The following is an 18,979-nucleotide window of genomic DNA, read 5'->3' on the forward strand; positions in this document are numbered from 1 at the left end:
TTATATGGTGCTGTTGGCTTCCTCAGGGATCTTCAGCTATCACCATATGAATTCGTAGCCGAGTGTGAAGCAGCCAGGATGAAGATCAGCAACTCCAAGTCCCTGACCATGGTACTCAGCCGGAAAAGGATGGCATTTTCCTTCTGGATTGGGAATGAGATCCTGCCCCAAGAGGAGGAGTTCAAGTATCTCAGGGTGTTGTTTACGAGTGAAAGTTGGATGGAACAGGAGATCGATGCATCTGTGCAGCGTCTGCCGTCATGCAGACTTTGTGCCGGTCCGCCGTGGTGAAGATGGAGCTGAGCTAAAAGGCAAAGCTCTCGATTTACCAGTTGATCTATGTTCCTATCCTCATCAATGGTGATGAACTTTGGGTCATGACCAAACGAACAAGATTCCGGATACAGGCGAATGAAAGTTTCCTCCGCAAAGTGTCTGGGATAAGGTGAGAAGCTCTGTCATCCGAGAGGCACTCAGTATAGAGCCACTGCTCTTCCGCATTGAGAGGAGCCAGTTGAGGTGGCTGGGGCATCTGATAAGGATGCCTCCTGGACGCATCTCTCGGGAGGTGTTCCAGGCATGTCCCACCCGCAGGAGGGCCTGGAGGGACAACCCAGGACACGCTGCAGAAACTATGTCCCTAGGCTGGCCTTGGAATGCCTCGGGATGCAGTCAAATGAGCGGTACGACGTGTCTGGGAATATGGAGGTCTGAGATTCCCTGCTGAGGCTGCTGCCCCCGGGACCCTTAGGCGGAAGAAACTGGATGGATGGACATAAAGGCAATGTAGTGTATTGAATGAAAATATCTACGATCTAGTTTACCATGTAATTTTTCAGTATAAGGCACCCAGTAAAAAATAGCATCCTGACGTCCAGCCTTGTTGCTTAAAATACCATATTCATATGCCCCTAGCCCTGACTTTAAATATCTGTCATCCCATTTCTCTTCTTTACACGACAAACTCGCTGACCTGAAGCTGATGTGGCTATTTGATTTTTCTCAACGTATCTTTTCTATACTAGCTATAAAAAGGCCTCTCTTCCCCACTGTTTTAATTGCAATGAGGGGCTGCTCAAGCACAGTCAGTCATTTTTCCTCACAGCTTTTGCTCTGCCATGCATTATACATGCACTCAAGTCAGACAGTTGAGAGAAAGATGATGCTGGCAAGGGTGGCAAATATAAGAAGACCCACAAAAAAGGAATACTTTTTGGGGCCGATGAAGCGGTGTTCGGAGTACAAAGGAATGATGAACTCCAGTAAGTCATGACAGATAAGACAAAAAGATAAAAGACAGCTCAGCACTGTGATCTTATGTTAACAAACTTGACCGTGTTAAGTCAGCTTGTTTGTACCTACACGTATGATCACCCGCATAATTCCTTGCAAAGAAGAATAACATCTTGAGGGTATTCATAACTTTGTGGTTGTTTCTGTATGAAGACGTAATGTTTTGAACACAAATGGAATACTGTAGCTTAAGACTCCATCAATTAACCAGTGGCTGCAACAGCCAGGGGTTTTAATTCACTACGGGTTCAGTCAGCCTTGCACTATGGTACCTTAACACAGTGTTCTGCTGGAAATGGGAGCAAGAGGTGGAGAGGGCTGTAGGCTTTGTAAATCAGACAGAAAGTGAAGGCATTTGCATAAAATGGTGATATCAATCCACAACAACAAGGACTTACAAAGGCAAAGACTTTTCAGGACTGAGACCTCAAAAAGTCAATATAAAGCCTAGAATAACAAAAACAAAACTGCAACAGGCCGAGATTGGTTAAACACAAAGAACAGGACTATTCAAGAGTGTAAGGAGCCCAGCCAAAGATGAAAACGAAACCTTGGCAAGCCAAGACTATCGGTGTGGCCAAGACCAGAAAAAATTGTATTAAACCCGTCACACGGTTGAAGAGTTCAAGCATGCAGCCAAACAAAGAACCTTTTTGAACCTGCAACTGTGTGTTTCTCAACTGGTGCGTCGGGACCTGTTTTCAGCTGGTTTTGATGCAAAATAATCCTAAAAAGAAGGAAAAAAAAAGAGGACCAATAAAACTCCTTAAAAGTGAGCTCATCCTGATCTCTTCTTGTTCAATCGGCGCTGTCTAAATTGTGTTTTAAAGGCACATACTCTCGTTTTATTGTGATTTTGTTGTTTTTATTTCTTTTTTCCTGCCTATAATAATGTGCCCCAAGATAGTTTGTGATAAGGGGAAGGAAAAGAGGCAAAAAGTTAAACAACAATCGCCTCAAAGAAGGAAATGATATGAAAATACAAAAAGGGTGTACGAGCTTTTTACTATTATACTAATCATTATTTTCCGCATAATTATTGTTGTTTGGATGCTGTTTTTGTGTGTGTGGCTATTTTAGAGCAGTTTTTCTGCGCCATTTTTATGTGATGTAGGCTTATATGACAGTATGAATGGTACGTGAAGTCGTTTCGATTTTGCTGGTCATTTTGGTATGTTTTTTTAAAAATGTGAATGTATCACACTGTCTGATTTAAACAGCACAATCATTTCATTCAGTAAATTTGAAAAGTGGAAATTTGTCTTTGATTTAGGTTGTGGCTTGTAATATGGGTGTGAAGGTGAGTCAGACCAGTTGAGAACCACTGGTCTAAAATCTAAAATCGACTCATATAATTTGTATATTTATCAATCAATATCTGTGTATTTATGATCTGTGTATTTAACAATTCCCGGCTATATAAATAAACACCTGCTCACCTGGACTACCAGCAGTTGTCGTACTTATGATATTTTGTTCAGATTTTTGCTTTGTATACCTAAGGCTGATTTGCGGTAGGAAGTTCAAGTACCGTTCAGCTGTTCTCTTACTTTCTTTCTTGTTTTCTATCTCATTTGCTCTCTCACTTTCTTTGCACCCTCGATTGCTGAATTAACAATCGCGGATCGTTTTATCTTTGGTGCCATATACATCCTTGAAAGGGACACCTCACTATGCATGCCTCTGGGAACTCTGCCTTCCTTGCCTAATCAATATTTTATACATATATATTTATATATATCATCTCATCTCATCAGCTGCACCGCTTATCCTCAGTAGGGTCGCGGGGATGCTGGAGCCCATCCCAGCAATCATTGGGCAGTGGGCAGGGGACACCCTGGACTGGTTGCCAGCCAATCGCAGGGCTATATATATATATATATATATATATATATATATATATATATATATATATATATATATATATATATATATATATATATATATATATATATATATATATATATATATATAATTATTATTATTATTATTTTTTATGCAGTTAGTACAGTCTGGCGGCACACATCCCTCTCCTGGTCGGTTTTTGGGTAGGAGTTTGCTCCATTAGGTAAAAAAATACTGTTGGTTTCCATGGATACCAGTATCAGGAGAAGCCTCCTGATCTGACTCAGATACATCGCCTTTAACATCCGGTGTCTGTTGACTTTTGGTGTAAAGCGCCACCCCGCTGTTCAATGATGAGCCAGACCTCTGCATTGATGGGCAGCGGCGTGTGACAATACTGATACTGGGGAGAAAATATTTCTTTTGAAAATAATGAGTATCACATATGAATTGCATGACATGTACCTTTATATATTAGTGAAAAAACATCTTTGTGGTGATGACGTTACTTTGTTTTTGTGACTCTTTGTCTTTTTATATCTATATTCAAAGGATTTATGTACCTCATCAATTCAATAACTAGGCATTACTTTACTTTAATTCATAGTGGGTCAAAACCAAGTTGTATTAAATTATGTTTTTATAAACACATAAAAAGATAAATGTAATACGTACATGTAGATGACTGTATGATTATTTATTCATGCATGCATATTGTCAAGTCAAGTCAAGTCAAGTCATTTTTATTTGTATAGCCCTAAATCACGAAGAGTCTCAAAGGGCTTCACAGATTATTACACTATATTACACAGACTATTTTGTCAGTTTATTCTAGAAAAAGACGTCTTCATTTTTCGTCATTTAAAAAAAAAGCATAATCGTAATGTTTTTAATAACAAAAGTAAAAATAAATCAATAGCCGAAAACGTAAAAACATCTTTTTCTAAGGGCAGCAGCGATATAAGAAGAATTGGATAGGCCTACATTATCTTTCTTTCTTCTGTAATTATTGAGGTATCGCATGGAGACTCCGTATCAGCACATTCAAAAAATCTAATAAATAATCGGTTTTCTTGTGGTTCCATCCTGCTGCCATTTTTGTTTTGTTCAAAGACGGCCTTCAATTTAAAAAAAATTGCTCAACCATATAGGAGAAGGTTGAATAAACTGAATCACAGACTGTGAAGTAATACCCCGGAAATGCTAAAAAAGAGATCAGGTTTAGTGTTGCCTTACCCTCAGCGGGCCCTCATGTCTTGGCGTTCAGGTCGTAGTTTAGCTTTCATCCATGAGCGAAGCGCGAGGATGCTGTTTTGCTGCTGGCAGGTTGGCTTCTTTTAAAGTTCCTTCATGCCTTTGCTGTGTGTGTCACCTGGGTAATGTATATTTCATACCACTGGCTCATCTAGTGTATTTGTATTTCTTTTGAAGCCCTCGATCCATCCCCCACTGGATCCTTTTAATTTAAGTCCTTGTTACTAGTGTGACAATTAAGCCCATGTCTCTCATCTTGACAAATTTCTCTCTCGCCCCCGATCGAACTTTTCCAGGTGGCACAGCTTCCTCTTTCTGTGAGCGACGGGCGCTGGCACCACATCTGCATCACCTGGACGACCAGAGACGGCTTCTGGGAGGCTTACCAGGATGGAGAGCGACTCGGCACAGGGGACAACCTAGCCCCATGGCACCCAATTAAATCTGGCGGGGTGATTATTCTGGGCCAGGAGCAGGTGAGAGATTTGGAGGAGCTCACATTGTAAAAGTAAGAGTGGGCGATACTGGGATTTTTGGTGTTCATCCGATCCAAGTATATACAGGGAAGTACCGATCAATACCGATTCTATCATTTTTCCTTTGAAATCTCATTATCATTGAATATTCTAACCCCTGCCCCATTCAGGTAGTTCATAATTACAATAAAAGCTGCCTAAAATTGTATATAGTTTATTCGATAGCTTCATTGCAATGCAAACTTTTACAGTATAAAACATTTTCAATATTCCAGTACAAAAGTCAAGGGAGAGTCGAACCAAAAAAGCAAATGTAACAAAGTCAACATAAAAGCAATAATACCTTTCATTTTACAGTATTTTGAAAATAAGGAAAAAGTGCCCCTACAACCCGAGTGGTTAAGTGATCCAACCAACCAACCAGACACTCAAAATGGGGCAGGAAAACATCAATGTATTTTGAACTTGCATTAAGGAATGGGAGAGGGGCTTTTAGATAAGAGAATCCCACCCCAACCTAAAGCCCTCCTCCAAGCACCCTCTTATTATTAAATATTCAAGGTTACAAAAACAGATCAGCCCGGAAGGCGACATGATGTAATTGTCAAACAAACACCAGTGAGTCAGAAGAAAGAACTGGCACTTTATGAAAACTCTTTTGCATTTGTTCAACGATAAAAACAAAATAAACTCACAATACGATGTAAAAACCTTTAACAGTATTAAAATGAAAATACTTCAACAACAATAACTGTTTTGGAACATAAGTCAAGAGAGTCAAAGAGAAACAGCACCAATGTAATGAAAATACAAATACTGTATAACAATGTCAACAAGACAACTAAAATACCATATTTTACGAACTATAGGGCGTACCCAAAGTCCCCAAATTTTCCAGGGATTCAAAAGTATGCCTTATAGAGCCAGAAATACAGTAAATACAGTTGGCAATGCATAATTAGAACGAAATGTTTCTACATACGCTAAACATTTATGAATGAAAAAGCGTGTACTGTACCTTATATGTGAAACACTGGGTTATTATTGAACGTGCTTCTTATTTTCAGGTTCGCCTGCAAAATATGGTACCTTTCATTGCACAATTTTGAAAATCAAATTAGTAGTGCTAAAAAAGTGTAACCACATTGGAAAGTAATTTGAAAATCACAATGTACAGTTTGTATAATCTTACGGCAACCAACAACATAATAACAGTGATAGTTAAAATGTGACGACAGTATCTATCTTTAAACAATATTGTCGATCCCAACCAAGTACTTGCTTAGTATCTATACTATCTATATCCCGATCGATCTGCCCACCTTTAGTTGGGAGTTAAGCATGTGTGTGTCTGCTTCTGTGTGTGTTTTCCATGTATCAGTAGGATCCCTGAAGGTATTTTCCTTCTGGATTTAGCGCCCATAGCGCGGTTCTTAGGGGATAAGGATGAAATCACTCTTCTCACGCTATTATGTTCCATCAAGTATTACCTCATTCATCTGCTGCAAAGCTGAAGCATTATGTCATTTCATTAGCTGGTAAGCTCGATGACTAATTTGCTTTAATAATCTTCCGTGAGACATTCATCCATATTGGATTATGTTTGGCTTCAGAGCATACTTAAAGGGATATTGCTGCATAGATTGTGATTCATTTAACAGCACTGTTAAATGAATAACAAGCAAGAAAGCACATTATCAACTAAACATTTGAAATCATTTTTTAAGGATTCAAAATATACTCCACATTCTCTCTTGATAATTTAATTCTAGGGGGCAGGGCCAAATGTAACCTTAGTGCATGCTTGCAAGCAAGTTGATGTGCATTTTCCGTAAGGGGTTTAGTTTAGTGTCAAATATATCTCAGTTTTTTGGGGATTGTGGGTATTCATATCTTATTTATCGACCTTTTAGGAATTTTGTTACTGCTAAATGTTATTGCACTATTTTTCATTGCACTATTGTTACGAAAGAAAATTGCACATAGAACCCAGACCAGTCTCAGAGCACTACCTTGTAAATATTTTGGCCTATTTATCCTGACATTTTTTATCTCATTCGTCTCTTTTAAGACTTTAGTCTTATCTTGTTCCAAACAATGTTCATACATTCTTATCATTGGCAGTACAGACAATTTTATTCTAAACTTTCAACTTAACATATGAATTTAGACTTTCATGTGTTAAATGAAATGAAATGAAATGAAATGATTTGCATTTATATAGCGCTTTTCAAGTCAATGACTTCCCAAAGCGCTTTACAATGTGCTCAACATTTTCCAATAGCGGCCTTGCAGCCATGTAAGGCGCTAACCTGCTTATTGGGGGTGTTAGGGGTTCAGTGTCTTACCCAAGGACACTTCGACATGCAACACGGACGAGCCGGGATTCGAACTGGGATCCCTTGATCCCAAGACGAGCACTCTACCTCCTGAGCTACTGCTTCAACTTGAACATGAATGAGAATGTGCTATTTGCCACTATCATTTTGAAACTCTAAGGACTCATGAATTGGTGCACTCACTAATCAAGGTGTGCCTCAAAGGTAATTCCAAATTCCTGAACATACAAAAAGTGAGAGGATAGTACGTGTTTTTTTCATGGAAAACATATATATATGAAATATACTATTATATTTCAACTATTCTCTGACAAAATGCATTTTGAAGACAGCATGACTTGTCTTTGTCATCCTGATTTGTGACATCATCAGAGGAACACCAGCACCCTACCAAGCCAGTCCCATATTGTTTTTCGTGTAAATTAGATGAAGAGGTTATGAGTGTTTTAAGCCAAGTTTTGGTCGTTTTTGTGGAGAATGCCTAGGATTTGTGTTGCAGGTGCATGCAGAAGTGGTACAACCAAGTGCTAGCAGCAAATATAACACACTGAGAGCTAACGGGGGCTCACTGGGGCCAACCGACAAAAGTATGCCCGACCAAAAAGCATGCAGTGAGTAGGCAGGATAACTGGGAACAGACAAAAAATGGTTGGAAAGGCTAAGGCGACAAGTGCTAAGCTGGCCAGTAATAATAAAGCGCCGGACTAGTCGATCAAAAAATACGTAGTGGGCAGACAACAAGCGCAAACCTGGAGCAGACAAAGGAGGAAAGCCTTCAGCAGCCTCCGAAGGGGAGCTAGTCGGACAAAATGTTACAGATAGTGACTCATGCTGCACAATCGCCTACCTCCAAACAAAATTTTGCGGTATGCAATCACTGCTCACTATATAATTAATGTCTGTTTCGAAGTTGACCTCACGTGTTGTGGTAGTGAGATTCTTCTTTTTAAAATGTTTTTATTTGTTCTATGACACCTCTTCAGCATACAAGCCAGATGGGTACACTTCAGGACTTAATTTCTCGAGTCCTGCGGCGCGTGGAATATTTGGCAACATATTTGAATAATTGTGGGGAAGAACAATACAGGCTCTGTGCCTGATTTAAAAACAAATCTGTTTGGGAATACTTAAGTCTATTTAAAAGCCCATTTTAAAAAATCCAATATTGTTCTGGTAGTGATAGAAAAACAAGGGGAATTGATTGCTACAAATCAAACTACTCATGTTTTCCTCAGCTCGCATCTTATAATCTAATCTTGTGGTTCTCCTTCTCTGAAGGACATAGTTGGAGGACGTTTCGACGCCACCCAGGCCTTTGTGGGCGAGCTGAGCCAATTCAACATGTGGGACCGGGTGCTGCGATCAGTGGACATTGTGGGCTTGGCCAACTGCTCGGCATACATGCCCGGCAACGTGGTCCCTTGGATAGACGCTAACGTGGAAGTGTTTGGTGGGGCGACCAAAGCTCCTCTGGAGATATGCGAGGACCGTGCATTTGATTCCTAATTTGAGGAGTCTGCGAAATTGCAGAAAAAAAGAAAGCAAAGTAGTCTTGTTCATAGTTCAAAGCAAAATGGACATACATATCAACAATTGTGATGTCACTCAAAGATTAATGTGTGGGCTTATATGTGTGTTCGTCCAGTCTAAACCGTTGAGGAGACTTCCCAATCGGGACCATGTGGGGAAGATGCAATGTTGTTGACATAATGGGCCTTATTTACTAATTTGCGCATGCAAAAACAGGCGCAAATATGTAGATAGATGAGGAAGCTTACCAATTAATCAGGCGTATTAGGACAGAATGTACCAAGTCAAAATGCGGAAAGTTCATTTGCATGGCATGGAAGGAGTATCCGCAAATTGATTTAACTGCTGCTATGTGATTAATTAAAAGTGAGACAAATGTCAACAGATAATTTCAAATATCTAAGCCTTAATTATCCCTGGACAATGGGAATGCACAACAGTGTTAGCATAAAATCAGCAAAATTAGAGGCAGCAGAAATTCCCTTTTTTAAATTCTGCAACCCTTTTAAAATGCCTTTTATTGAGACGAGCTAGTATTTGACATTTCTCATTTTGAAACACCTAAATAAATATAATTTTAAGCCAGTAATAAGGAGTCATTCATTATTCTCTATAAAATCCTATATGGTGTCATAGAATTCCTTTAATTTGTGGGCCAAGGTTTAAACACAAAGTTAGCATCATATTAGGTTCATGCACGTGTTTCAAAAGACATTTCAAGCACAAGTACTCTCATTCTCTCCTCAGTATTCCATTGTAGTCCAGAATGCAGTACTTGTATGGTCTTTACAGTCACAACTTCATCTTATAGGGTTCTTTGGGAACCTCCAAAAATGCCAACCCTCGACTTCATTTTTAAAGCATTAACAGCTTTAAAACAGTAATTTTGATGGCGTCCATACGCCTGGGATGGATGAGGAAAAACATGGAGGTTCATGAAGGTTCCTTCATCACAACTTTGGATGCAGGCCTGTTATAATGGTGAAATAACAATGACTTGCCCTTTAACAAACCCTGGTTGATGTAATTCTTGTACCACAACACTGTGGTTGATTGCTTGGCGCTCATTATAGACTCGAAATTGGTAAAACAAGGGTACCATGGCTTCTCTGTGTTGCCGGCTTTTCCAAAACGATCTAATCCATGGAATTTCAGTACATAATTTACCAGTGCTTTCAATTCAGTTCCCTCCCAACATTTTCCAAATGAAAACCATGTTGTGCATGAAGCCGTTTACTCACCGCCAACAGCTCGTGCAATCAGAACAAGCATGTTAATAATCTCTGTTTTAGATCTTGACTGTGTTGTTGCTCAGTCTTTTAGTGTATACATGCAGTTTAGCGTCCACAGTTTGAGATCTTAGTAAATCAGGTCCCTTGTGTTTTGTCCACTTTCATTTGACTGCTCATGAGCTTTTTCACAGACAATGCTGCACTGCGTGCGTCATGAGTGTTCCGCTCCAACCACCTTTCATGTGCCGTGGAAACCTTATTCCCGAGTTAGACTGTGCAATATTGCACGCTTTGATGATCAAACCAATTGAAGGGAAGGCGTTCAGATCTTCGCGGCATTCACAAAGTGGTTCACAGCCATATATAATGCATGAGCCCTAGCAAAGAACGGAAGTTTAGGAAAGACACTGCATGCCTTCTTTAAATCCACAGCCTGTTTGCGTGCGTTTGAAAGAGGGAGAGCGTGGACATTACGTAAACAAATGTCTTGCGTGTTAAAATACGAGAGATTACCAGGGAGGGAGGACATTTTCATTCTTGTAAATCTACGCTTAATACCTCTCTGCCCCTTGAGCAGCTGCCATATACCAAACAGCTTTATATGGACGCTTGCGCTCAGGTTAATAGCAAATAGCCACTGACAGCTGCCCAGAACTGGCTAAAACCCGTGGACGGTTGCCGACATGCCAGACAGGGCAGTGAGGAATTGAGCAGGATGGTCTATCCATAATTTCTACATCATGACATACAGTGGTACTTTTATTTATGATCTTAAAACAGCTCAACTAATTAATCTGTATTGAAAATAATAACCCATTTCTGATCACACAAAAGGTGAATACAGAAATAACCCGATTTTATGAATGCCCCAGTGTGTGTATGGAGTTATACTTTAACAATCGTTTCATTTTGCAAAATTGAAAGAACTGATTGTTTCATTTGCTTGATTGGTGTTTTTTCTTAACGAACATCAAGATATGATTGGATCACTTTTACAAAGTGTTGTTTTCTTTTGAGCCAGTAAGTTGAGGTTTAGAGCAGTGGTTCTCAACTTGTCTGACTTCAGGACCCACCATCGCACCCTAATTTCAAGCCATGACCGAAATCAAGAACGATTTACACTCCTAAAGCTTATCGAACGAAATGATTGTGCAGCTTAAAGTAGAGATTTTGCAATACATTGACCTTTTTCCTATTCTTTTTTTTTTTAAATTAAAATCAAAAAATAAAATGACCAGCAAAACCAAAAGGACTTTAAGTATTGTATATACTGACAAATAAGCCTTCGTTGAATATAATCCACCCCTAAAACTGCTTTGAAATAGCACATACTAAAATAAATTTGTACCTAAAATATTAGAAAAACATGAACCTAAACAACTATAAGTATTTGATTACATCAATAATAAAGATGAATTTATTGCTTAAAAAAAAGGTAAAAATATAATATTTTCAAACCATTTACTGTACTTTCCAGCAGTTCTTCAATGGCAGACACATGTACACCATTTTGATATTTTGGAATAATTTCCTCCTTTAATTCAATTGTCGTTGTGACTGTTCACCACTTTTCCTCCCCCTTCTCACTAACACTCTTGGGACCCAATATTTTGGTCAAAAAAGGAAATAAAACCAATACATTCTCAAGAAAATGAGATGTGCTCCCACACAAACATAGTTGGGACGGCACCGATTGGCTGAACAGAAGAAGCGATACGGCAGGGCATTATCGCCATCTACTGTTAAGGAATGTAATTTTACCTCCATTTTTTTTCTTAGCATTATTTTGGCAAGGCAAAAGCCTGCAATCCACTGAAAACGGGTCTGCGACCCACTTTTGGGTCCTGACCAACCAGTCAAGAAACACTGATTTACCGTAGACATTCAATTAGAGTGGTAAAAACACAGTGCCCACTTTCACTCCTCACACTTCACAGTCAAGTAGTTGCATACCAGACGGTAAAGGTTTTAGCTAGGTCTAACTAAGCTAGATACCACTAAATTATGGCGATATTGTAAATAGTTTTTTCTTCAACCTTAAAAAAATATATATATATATATATATAAACCTGAAAGGGCAGCACGGCAGCGCAGTGGTTAGCGCTTGTGCGGCACAGTTCATGTCATGGGAACCTGTCGTGGGTTCAAATCCAGCTCCAGGCTTCCTCTGCGGAGTTTGTATGTTCTCCCCGTGCTTGCGTGGGTTTCCTCCGGGCACTCCGGTTTCCTCCCACATTCCAAAAACATGCATTTCAGGTGAATTGGCCGGTCCAAATTGTCCATAGGTGTGAATGAGCGAATGAGTTGTCTGTCCCTGTGTGCCCTGCGATTGGCTGGCAACCAGTTCAGGGTGTCCCCTGCCCACTGCCCGGGAATGGCTGGGTTGGGCTCCAGCCCCCCGCGACCCTAATGAGGATAAGCGGTACGGCTGATGAGATGAGATGAGATAAACCTGAAAGAAGTTGAGTTACAAGATTAGGGTTAAACCTAAAGTCAAAGAAAGGAAATGTTACAAGAAGGAAATCAGTGTGAGCGATAAAGACATATTTTAATTGATAATCAAGTTTGTTACAGAAACCGAAATCAATACTTTACATAATATAATGACATTCTTTTCTCAGATTTACTCTCTGATTCGAAGTGTATACAATATTTATGTTTTTTTCACTGTATCGTGGGTTCTACTCAGTAGGTTCTGATGCAGTATCACATAAGACAGCGCAGAATGTTGAAAAAAGGGTGTTAAGTCACCCAATTAAGGATTGTAAGATTTGCCATAATTTGTTTTGTAATGCTTCAATGTCAAATCATGCAAAACTATGTTTCCTTAAGTTACGTTTTCTTTGTTTCTCTTCATGCTTTTTGCTCGATAGCAGTAAATGGTGGGAATTTATTTCCTAAAAATGACAAATGGCCTTTTTTGGAAAGAGCTTTTTTTTAAAAAAAAAAAAGAAAAAAACGTTTGCAGTTGTTTTATTACGTCTGTCATTTAATCTTGCTTTTGCACTCATTAGAAAAAAGGAGCTTATGAAATAGCTGAGCACAATTTTTCATGTTGATGTGTTTTATGTACAAAATAAAGATCGATGTATTGTGATTTTTATTCACAGACATCTTAATGGAGATATAATTGGCTGTCCCGTATATCAAAATTGAGAGCAACCGCATAAACGCAACAATCTGGCAAAAAGAAAAATGTTCATGTGGTTCGTGTGAGCAGCAAAATTGTTTGCCTTCTTGGAAAATGATGCAATTGTCTTAATGTGTGGCAATTTTTGTGCTCAAATAAATAACACAAATGCAGTAACGTGTGTGTGTGTGTGTGGGGGGGGGGTGTCATGTTGTCATGTGACTGCATTCTCTGAACATCATGATGTGATAATCAACCACTCGTCTGTCCATTACACACCCAGGCCTTCAATGATGTCCTTCTGAGTCCGGCTTGAACACATTTCCATTGAAATCCCATCATTTATAGAATCATGGTTTAAGAAGCTCTAAACAGAAGCACGCGTGCGCACCACTGGGAGTCATATTGTCTTAATTGTGTACAACACAGGCTATTTCCCAAGGTATTTAAATATCAATAAACCTGAGTCACCAATTACAATGTATCACTATACATAATAATGCAAACATTTAAAAATAAGATAATTATACGTTCTCTTAGTTTTAACTCCTTATGAAAGCTTTTTTCACTTGAAAGATCTGTCTTTAAAATAGCTTTGCAAGTAGTAAGATTTGGTCACTGATCCAAATCTTTGTTGTCATCTTCAGCCATAGTTGGGTTGAATATTTTAATATGACACATTTTAAATTTTAAATAACATGAAGCCTCCTAGCTGGCCTTACTGCCGCCATCTTGGGATCTGATTGGCTATTGCAACCATCTATCCGCTCCATGTACCGTTCACTTACAGAGCTCAGACACCAGCATTGTTGATCCTGAAGGCCTTGGGCAGATTCCATACAGGCTGACGACACGGGCTAGCTGAGTTATGTTTGGATGCACACGCTGACCCAAAACTACAGGAAGAATAAAATATAGAATGAAAAGTACAAAATAGGGAGATTAATTTTAAATATGCATTCACTTTTGAAAAATATACTCAAAATGAAATTGACCTTTATTAAATTATGGTAATGAGGATGGTCATGACAGCCCACCACTGCAATCAACCCTACACTTTCTTACAAGTTTACAAGACGAAATACAAAGAAATTGTCGTAAATGAGGCTTTGAAGGTTCTGCCTGCTGTGTTTTCTCAAACGTTTATGTCTTTAAGAGCCGTCATTCAGGTCGTATACTATGTCTCCTTCTTTTAACACAACTCGTGCCTTCAGCAAGCGCGGCTGAAGTCGGATAAAGACCCTGTTCATCAAATCCGCTGTGTTGAAGAGGGACACAGTTTGGACTATGGGATGTCAAAGAACAAACCTTCCTCCTTTTTTTTTTTTGCCTGATTTAAGGTTGATACCGTATATAACGCACCTTTTCTTACCTACAAAAGAAGTTTAGGCGCATGTAACACATTAGATTTTAGAGTAGTGTATTACCGTAATCAAGCAATGATGATCATTCGAAAATATTGCAGACCACATTTGACACAACATTACATGCAACAGGAATAGAATCCAAATTGCAGCTATGAGAGCACTGAATCCCAACAACTTTGTATTTTATGACCACTACGTTCTCGAAAAAGGCGGGGCCAATTGGACACCATGGCAACAGTGACACACAGGTGCAGCCACTTGAGCGCCATGGCAACCATGACAGTATAAGGTCAGTGTTTTTTCCAGTAAAATTATATTTTGAGGGCAAAGTGTCATTGTGTTTATGGAAATCATTGTTCAGATATTAGAGGTATCACAAATCCAAAAGAAAACAAAAAACAAAAAAACAAAAACAAAAAAGGGAAAGTTATGCTTGAAACACATCCTTTGACGAAAAGCTGTTTTTCTCAAGAGTTTTCTTGGAAATTAATATTTTAAAGAAACTTAACAATGTTCAATTGTTGTTTATTAAACAAGGGTAAAAGCTGGAAAAATACTTTTTTTTCTATGGAAATATGAAGGTTGAAGTTTTCTTTTGATATATCCTTTGCCTATAGAGCTACAGAACTGTAGACCTTCAAAAACGAGCCATAATGGCAAAAACTGTCTGGCAAACACACTTCCAGTTCGAGAAAAACGTCTGGCACTAGATGAGTTAAAGAGTAATATTACCTACAGAAATAAAATTAACTGAATTATATTACTTATAAAAAAGGGAATACAAAATTACATATGAAAAAATGCAGGCAGTGGATGTTCAAGTAGCACTTGATCTACTTGTATACTGAATATAAAAACGGAAAGTTTGATAATAAACAGTATTGAGAAAGAAAGAACTGAAGAAGAAAGTCCATTCATCGTCTGTGAAAGGAAAAGGGCAAATAAGGTTCAGTGGAGTTGAAGGGATTTTGAAGTTAAGAGTGGGGAGGGTTGTGACTACTAGAGACAAGATGGCCGCCTGGCATCCAAGAAGACGGAGGGAGAAATGACTGCAGGGATACCGTGGAAACTATTTGGGGTTTTCCTTCGGTTTTTTAGTCAGCACTTTACCTTTGGGGACAATTGTGACATCGTCCAATCGCATTTCTGTGAGATATTGTCACAACTGTCACTTATACAACTTGATTACTACAGTAGCTAGCTGACCTATCCCCAAACCCAACAAAAATACATCATCCATTTTGACACGCTGCTGGTGTGGCTGCTTCAGAGGGCTTTGTGGTTGGCGGTGACTGCTTGCATATCATGAAAAACAGCATGAATAACTAATTCAATGCCAGAGGTTTTTCTCCAGTTACACACACTCATTCTCGGATACAGGAAGCAACTGGACTCTTTCGATGTGTGGACAAAGATCTGATCAAAGCCAATTCTGGCGTCTAATGGTAATTTATCGTACTGAAATAATTCCTAAAGCCTTGATACTTAATAATGATCAGCACCAAAAACTATTTTTCTTATATAAAACTAGAGAAACATATTTTTTTGTTTTGGCACTTATACAATATGGAATTATATGAATTATGGATTTTTATTTATTTTTTTCTTAACACTAATTTGACTGACTATTCCTGGAGCAGGAATTCTCATTGCCAAGTCCATTTTAGAGCGCCTCATTGTCTTTGCATGGAAAAAGCCCTGAGGCATCCCTGCGGGATAAAGCCACCGAGGTTTAAGGAGAATATTTGATTTTTAGCTTTAATTTGTAGACATGTGTCATTAAGCATAAGAAACATACTGGACTGACAGTTGACAGTGAATGACCATTGAAAAAACAATCTTTTAATAATATGAATTATTAATGGACTGGCTTAGCGCCTATCCCTTTGTGAGTGATGTGGATCACTTTTGACAGTTAAAATGCTATCGTGGCAGGGGATCAACATTTTAGGACGTACACACTTTACACTTCACATGGATTTTGACATCTTATTCAGCAATGGCAGTTTTAACGTTTTATTTTATTTCTAAGGAAGCCAATGACTAAGTGACAAGAAAATATTTGCACTATTCTCTGGAAAAGTAAACCCCAGCTAGGAGTGGTAGTGCTCCATTTGTTTTTTTTTTGTTCCATCCTAGTGCATGTTTTATACATTGTTTATCAAATTAAATATTCATTTGAGGAATGTTGCCAGGTTGTCAGCGCCTTTCCATCCAAGTCCATGTCAGCAGAGTGACACTGCAAGATGATTGAGAACAAAGCTCCCATTCACAGTCTTCGACAACTGCAGCATCGTACAAGGTCGTGTCAAAAAGAGTGAGCAGCCTAAAATCAAATGTGTTCATCTGCAGGAGAGCAACGAGGGTAGAATTCGAGCGCCATTGCGTCCCCACGGAGCCCTCGAGAAGGAGCGACTGTGAAAAACAAGTTGAAGAACTCAGTCAGCTAAGTTCTTTGAGTCGATAATTAAAGCCCATGAAAAAGTCACTTCTAGGCATGATATTTTTTCACTTTCTTTTTCAGGACGTCACAGACTAACCCCCTTCAGCCTGTATCACAAGTAGAATATTCTGTTCCTGTCATCAATATTGTCTCGCAGCTAGTTTTAAATTAGGCACGCAAGTACTCTTTCGTGTTGTTGCAATTCGGGAGAAAATGCGTTGTCAACCAAAAGGAGATTTTTATTAATCGCATTCCTGTTACAAAATGGTGCCACATTTTGGAGGAGACTGAAAGTGTGTACTTTTCCTCCACAAAGAAAATTGATCAGAGGCACCGGATGCAGAGACAATTTTTTATTGTCACTTCTAAGAAGATCAAAGCTCGTGGGCATGGAATGAGCATTTTGTATTTTCTTTGAAAAGCTGGGCAGCAATATCTTCAAGGATTATGAAGCTCCTCAAATGTCCTCATGTTTTGGCAGAAAAGCTCACTGCAGATTTACAAGCGGAATATTAAATCTTTGGATCTAGTTTTTTTTATCGGATGGTGAGGGATGCAGAGCATTGTGTGGTGCCTATAAGATAGAGACTTGTGAAACTTGAAAATTGCAAATAGCTCAATAGGTGACACTATGATATTCAATCAGGTGACACTTCATGTTAAAAAGATGTTCTTCATTGTAATGTTCGTGATTTTCCTTGAACTAATAGCACAACTTGGTCGTGTCTCCTCTCAATTTTTTTGGAAGGTGCGTGAGGCCAAGATCAGTCGCATGGCTCAGGTTCGGTGCAGGCCGTTTTGATTCTATTGGATTCTGAACTTGAGCCGGATCATTGAGTTTTGTTTTGTCGATAAAACATGATTTCGTTCTCCTGTGTGTGTGTGTGCTTATGTTTGGACGGAGATTGACTTCAGATTGACAACTGCACTCATTCATTAAGATTTAAAGATTTGCGTGAGCTGCTATTAGAGACCTGCACAGCCATAATCGACCAAACATTGAGTTTTCCCGTTGTAGTTTCCCCTCCATGCATGAGCACTTGTATATTTATTTTGGATTTATTGTATCTACTAGGGCAGCACGGCGGCACTGTGGTTAGCGTGTGTGCAGCACAGTTCTGGGGTCATGAGATCGAACCTCCCTGTGTGGAGTTTGCATCTTCTATCCGTGCTTGCGTCGGTTTCCTCCGGTCACTCCGGTTTCCTCCCACAAAAACATGCATGTCAGGTTAAATGGCCGGTCCAATGAGCGAGTGAGTTGTCTGTCTCTGTGTGCCCTGCGACTGACTGGCAACCAGTTCAGGGTGTCCCCTGCTCACTGCCGAAGATAGCTGGGATGGGCTCCAGCACCCCCTCGACCCTACTGAGGATAAGCGGTGCAGATAATGAATGAATGAATGAACGAATGGATCTACTAATGGAAACAGCCAATAAGAATGAATGATATGTTTTTCTTAGGGAAGGCATGTGTGCCACTCAGTATTGGAGTATCGGTATATCTTTCAGAAGCGATGCATTTGCACATAACAAGCATACACTTTATCATCTCCAACATATCTTTGTTAGTATTAACAAGAAACTAATTATGCTGACAAAATACAAATTGAACGTTTGATCGATTGATGAAGTCAAGTTCAAGTCTCTCCAACAGTACTTTTTGGATACACTGTATGTTTACCGGAATTGTATAATGTTATTTTTCTTTTCTTAACAAAATAAAGTACCACATTGAAATGATTTGATTGTCTTTGTGTGTGATTTTATTTTTTTTCAAATACAACATGTGGTTGGAAAAAAAAGGTTGTCAGTTTTGGTCTCCCCAAGCTGGATTTTAGTTGTAGCATAATGCTACCCCTTGGCCTTTCTCTCTTCCCCTCCCCACATCTGGGACTCACAGGGTTAAAACCGCCTATCTGGGTTTCGGGCACAAGAAAACAATCATTATAATATAACCTGTTAGCAATGTCAAAAAATTTATGAAATTATGTCAGAACATGTGCATTGAATCCCATGATAGCTCCAATCCAATTATTTAGAGTGATTGAATTGTATTGTATTGTATTGTATTAA

At 39.1% G+C, this 18,979-nt stretch overlaps 1 protein-coding gene across 4 annotated transcripts in view; it reads left to right on the forward strand.

The window, feature by feature from the left end:
* nptx2a (neuronal pentraxin 2a) overlaps nucleotides 1-17,046 on the forward strand; it is a 32,757-nt gene extending 15,711 nt beyond the window's left edge. For 2 of the 4 annotated variants that reach the window (XM_088339184.1, XM_088339193.1), the window contains exons 4-5: nucleotides 4,689-4,868; nucleotides 8,486-13,272. In XM_088339184.1, coding sequence (XP_088195310.1) covers nucleotides 4,689-4,868; nucleotides 8,486-8,713 — 408 coding nt within the window. In that variant the 3' untranslated portion in view covers nucleotides 8,714-13,272. Of the gene's footprint in view, nucleotides 1-4,688; nucleotides 4,869-8,485; nucleotides 13,273-16,818 lie in introns of those variants that run through there. The other 2 variants (XM_088339210.1, XM_088339202.1) reach the window with 2 other exon arrangements.
* Nucleotides 17,047-18,979: the final 1,933 nt, after the last annotated feature.

Source organism: Urocampus carinirostris, chromosome 1, assembly GCF_059441175.1.
Source record: "Urocampus carinirostris isolate Australia breed hairy pipefish chromosome 1, RoL_Ucar_1.0, whole genome shotgun sequence".
NCBI lineage: Eukaryota > Metazoa > Chordata > Actinopteri > Syngnathiformes > Syngnathidae > Urocampus > Urocampus carinirostris.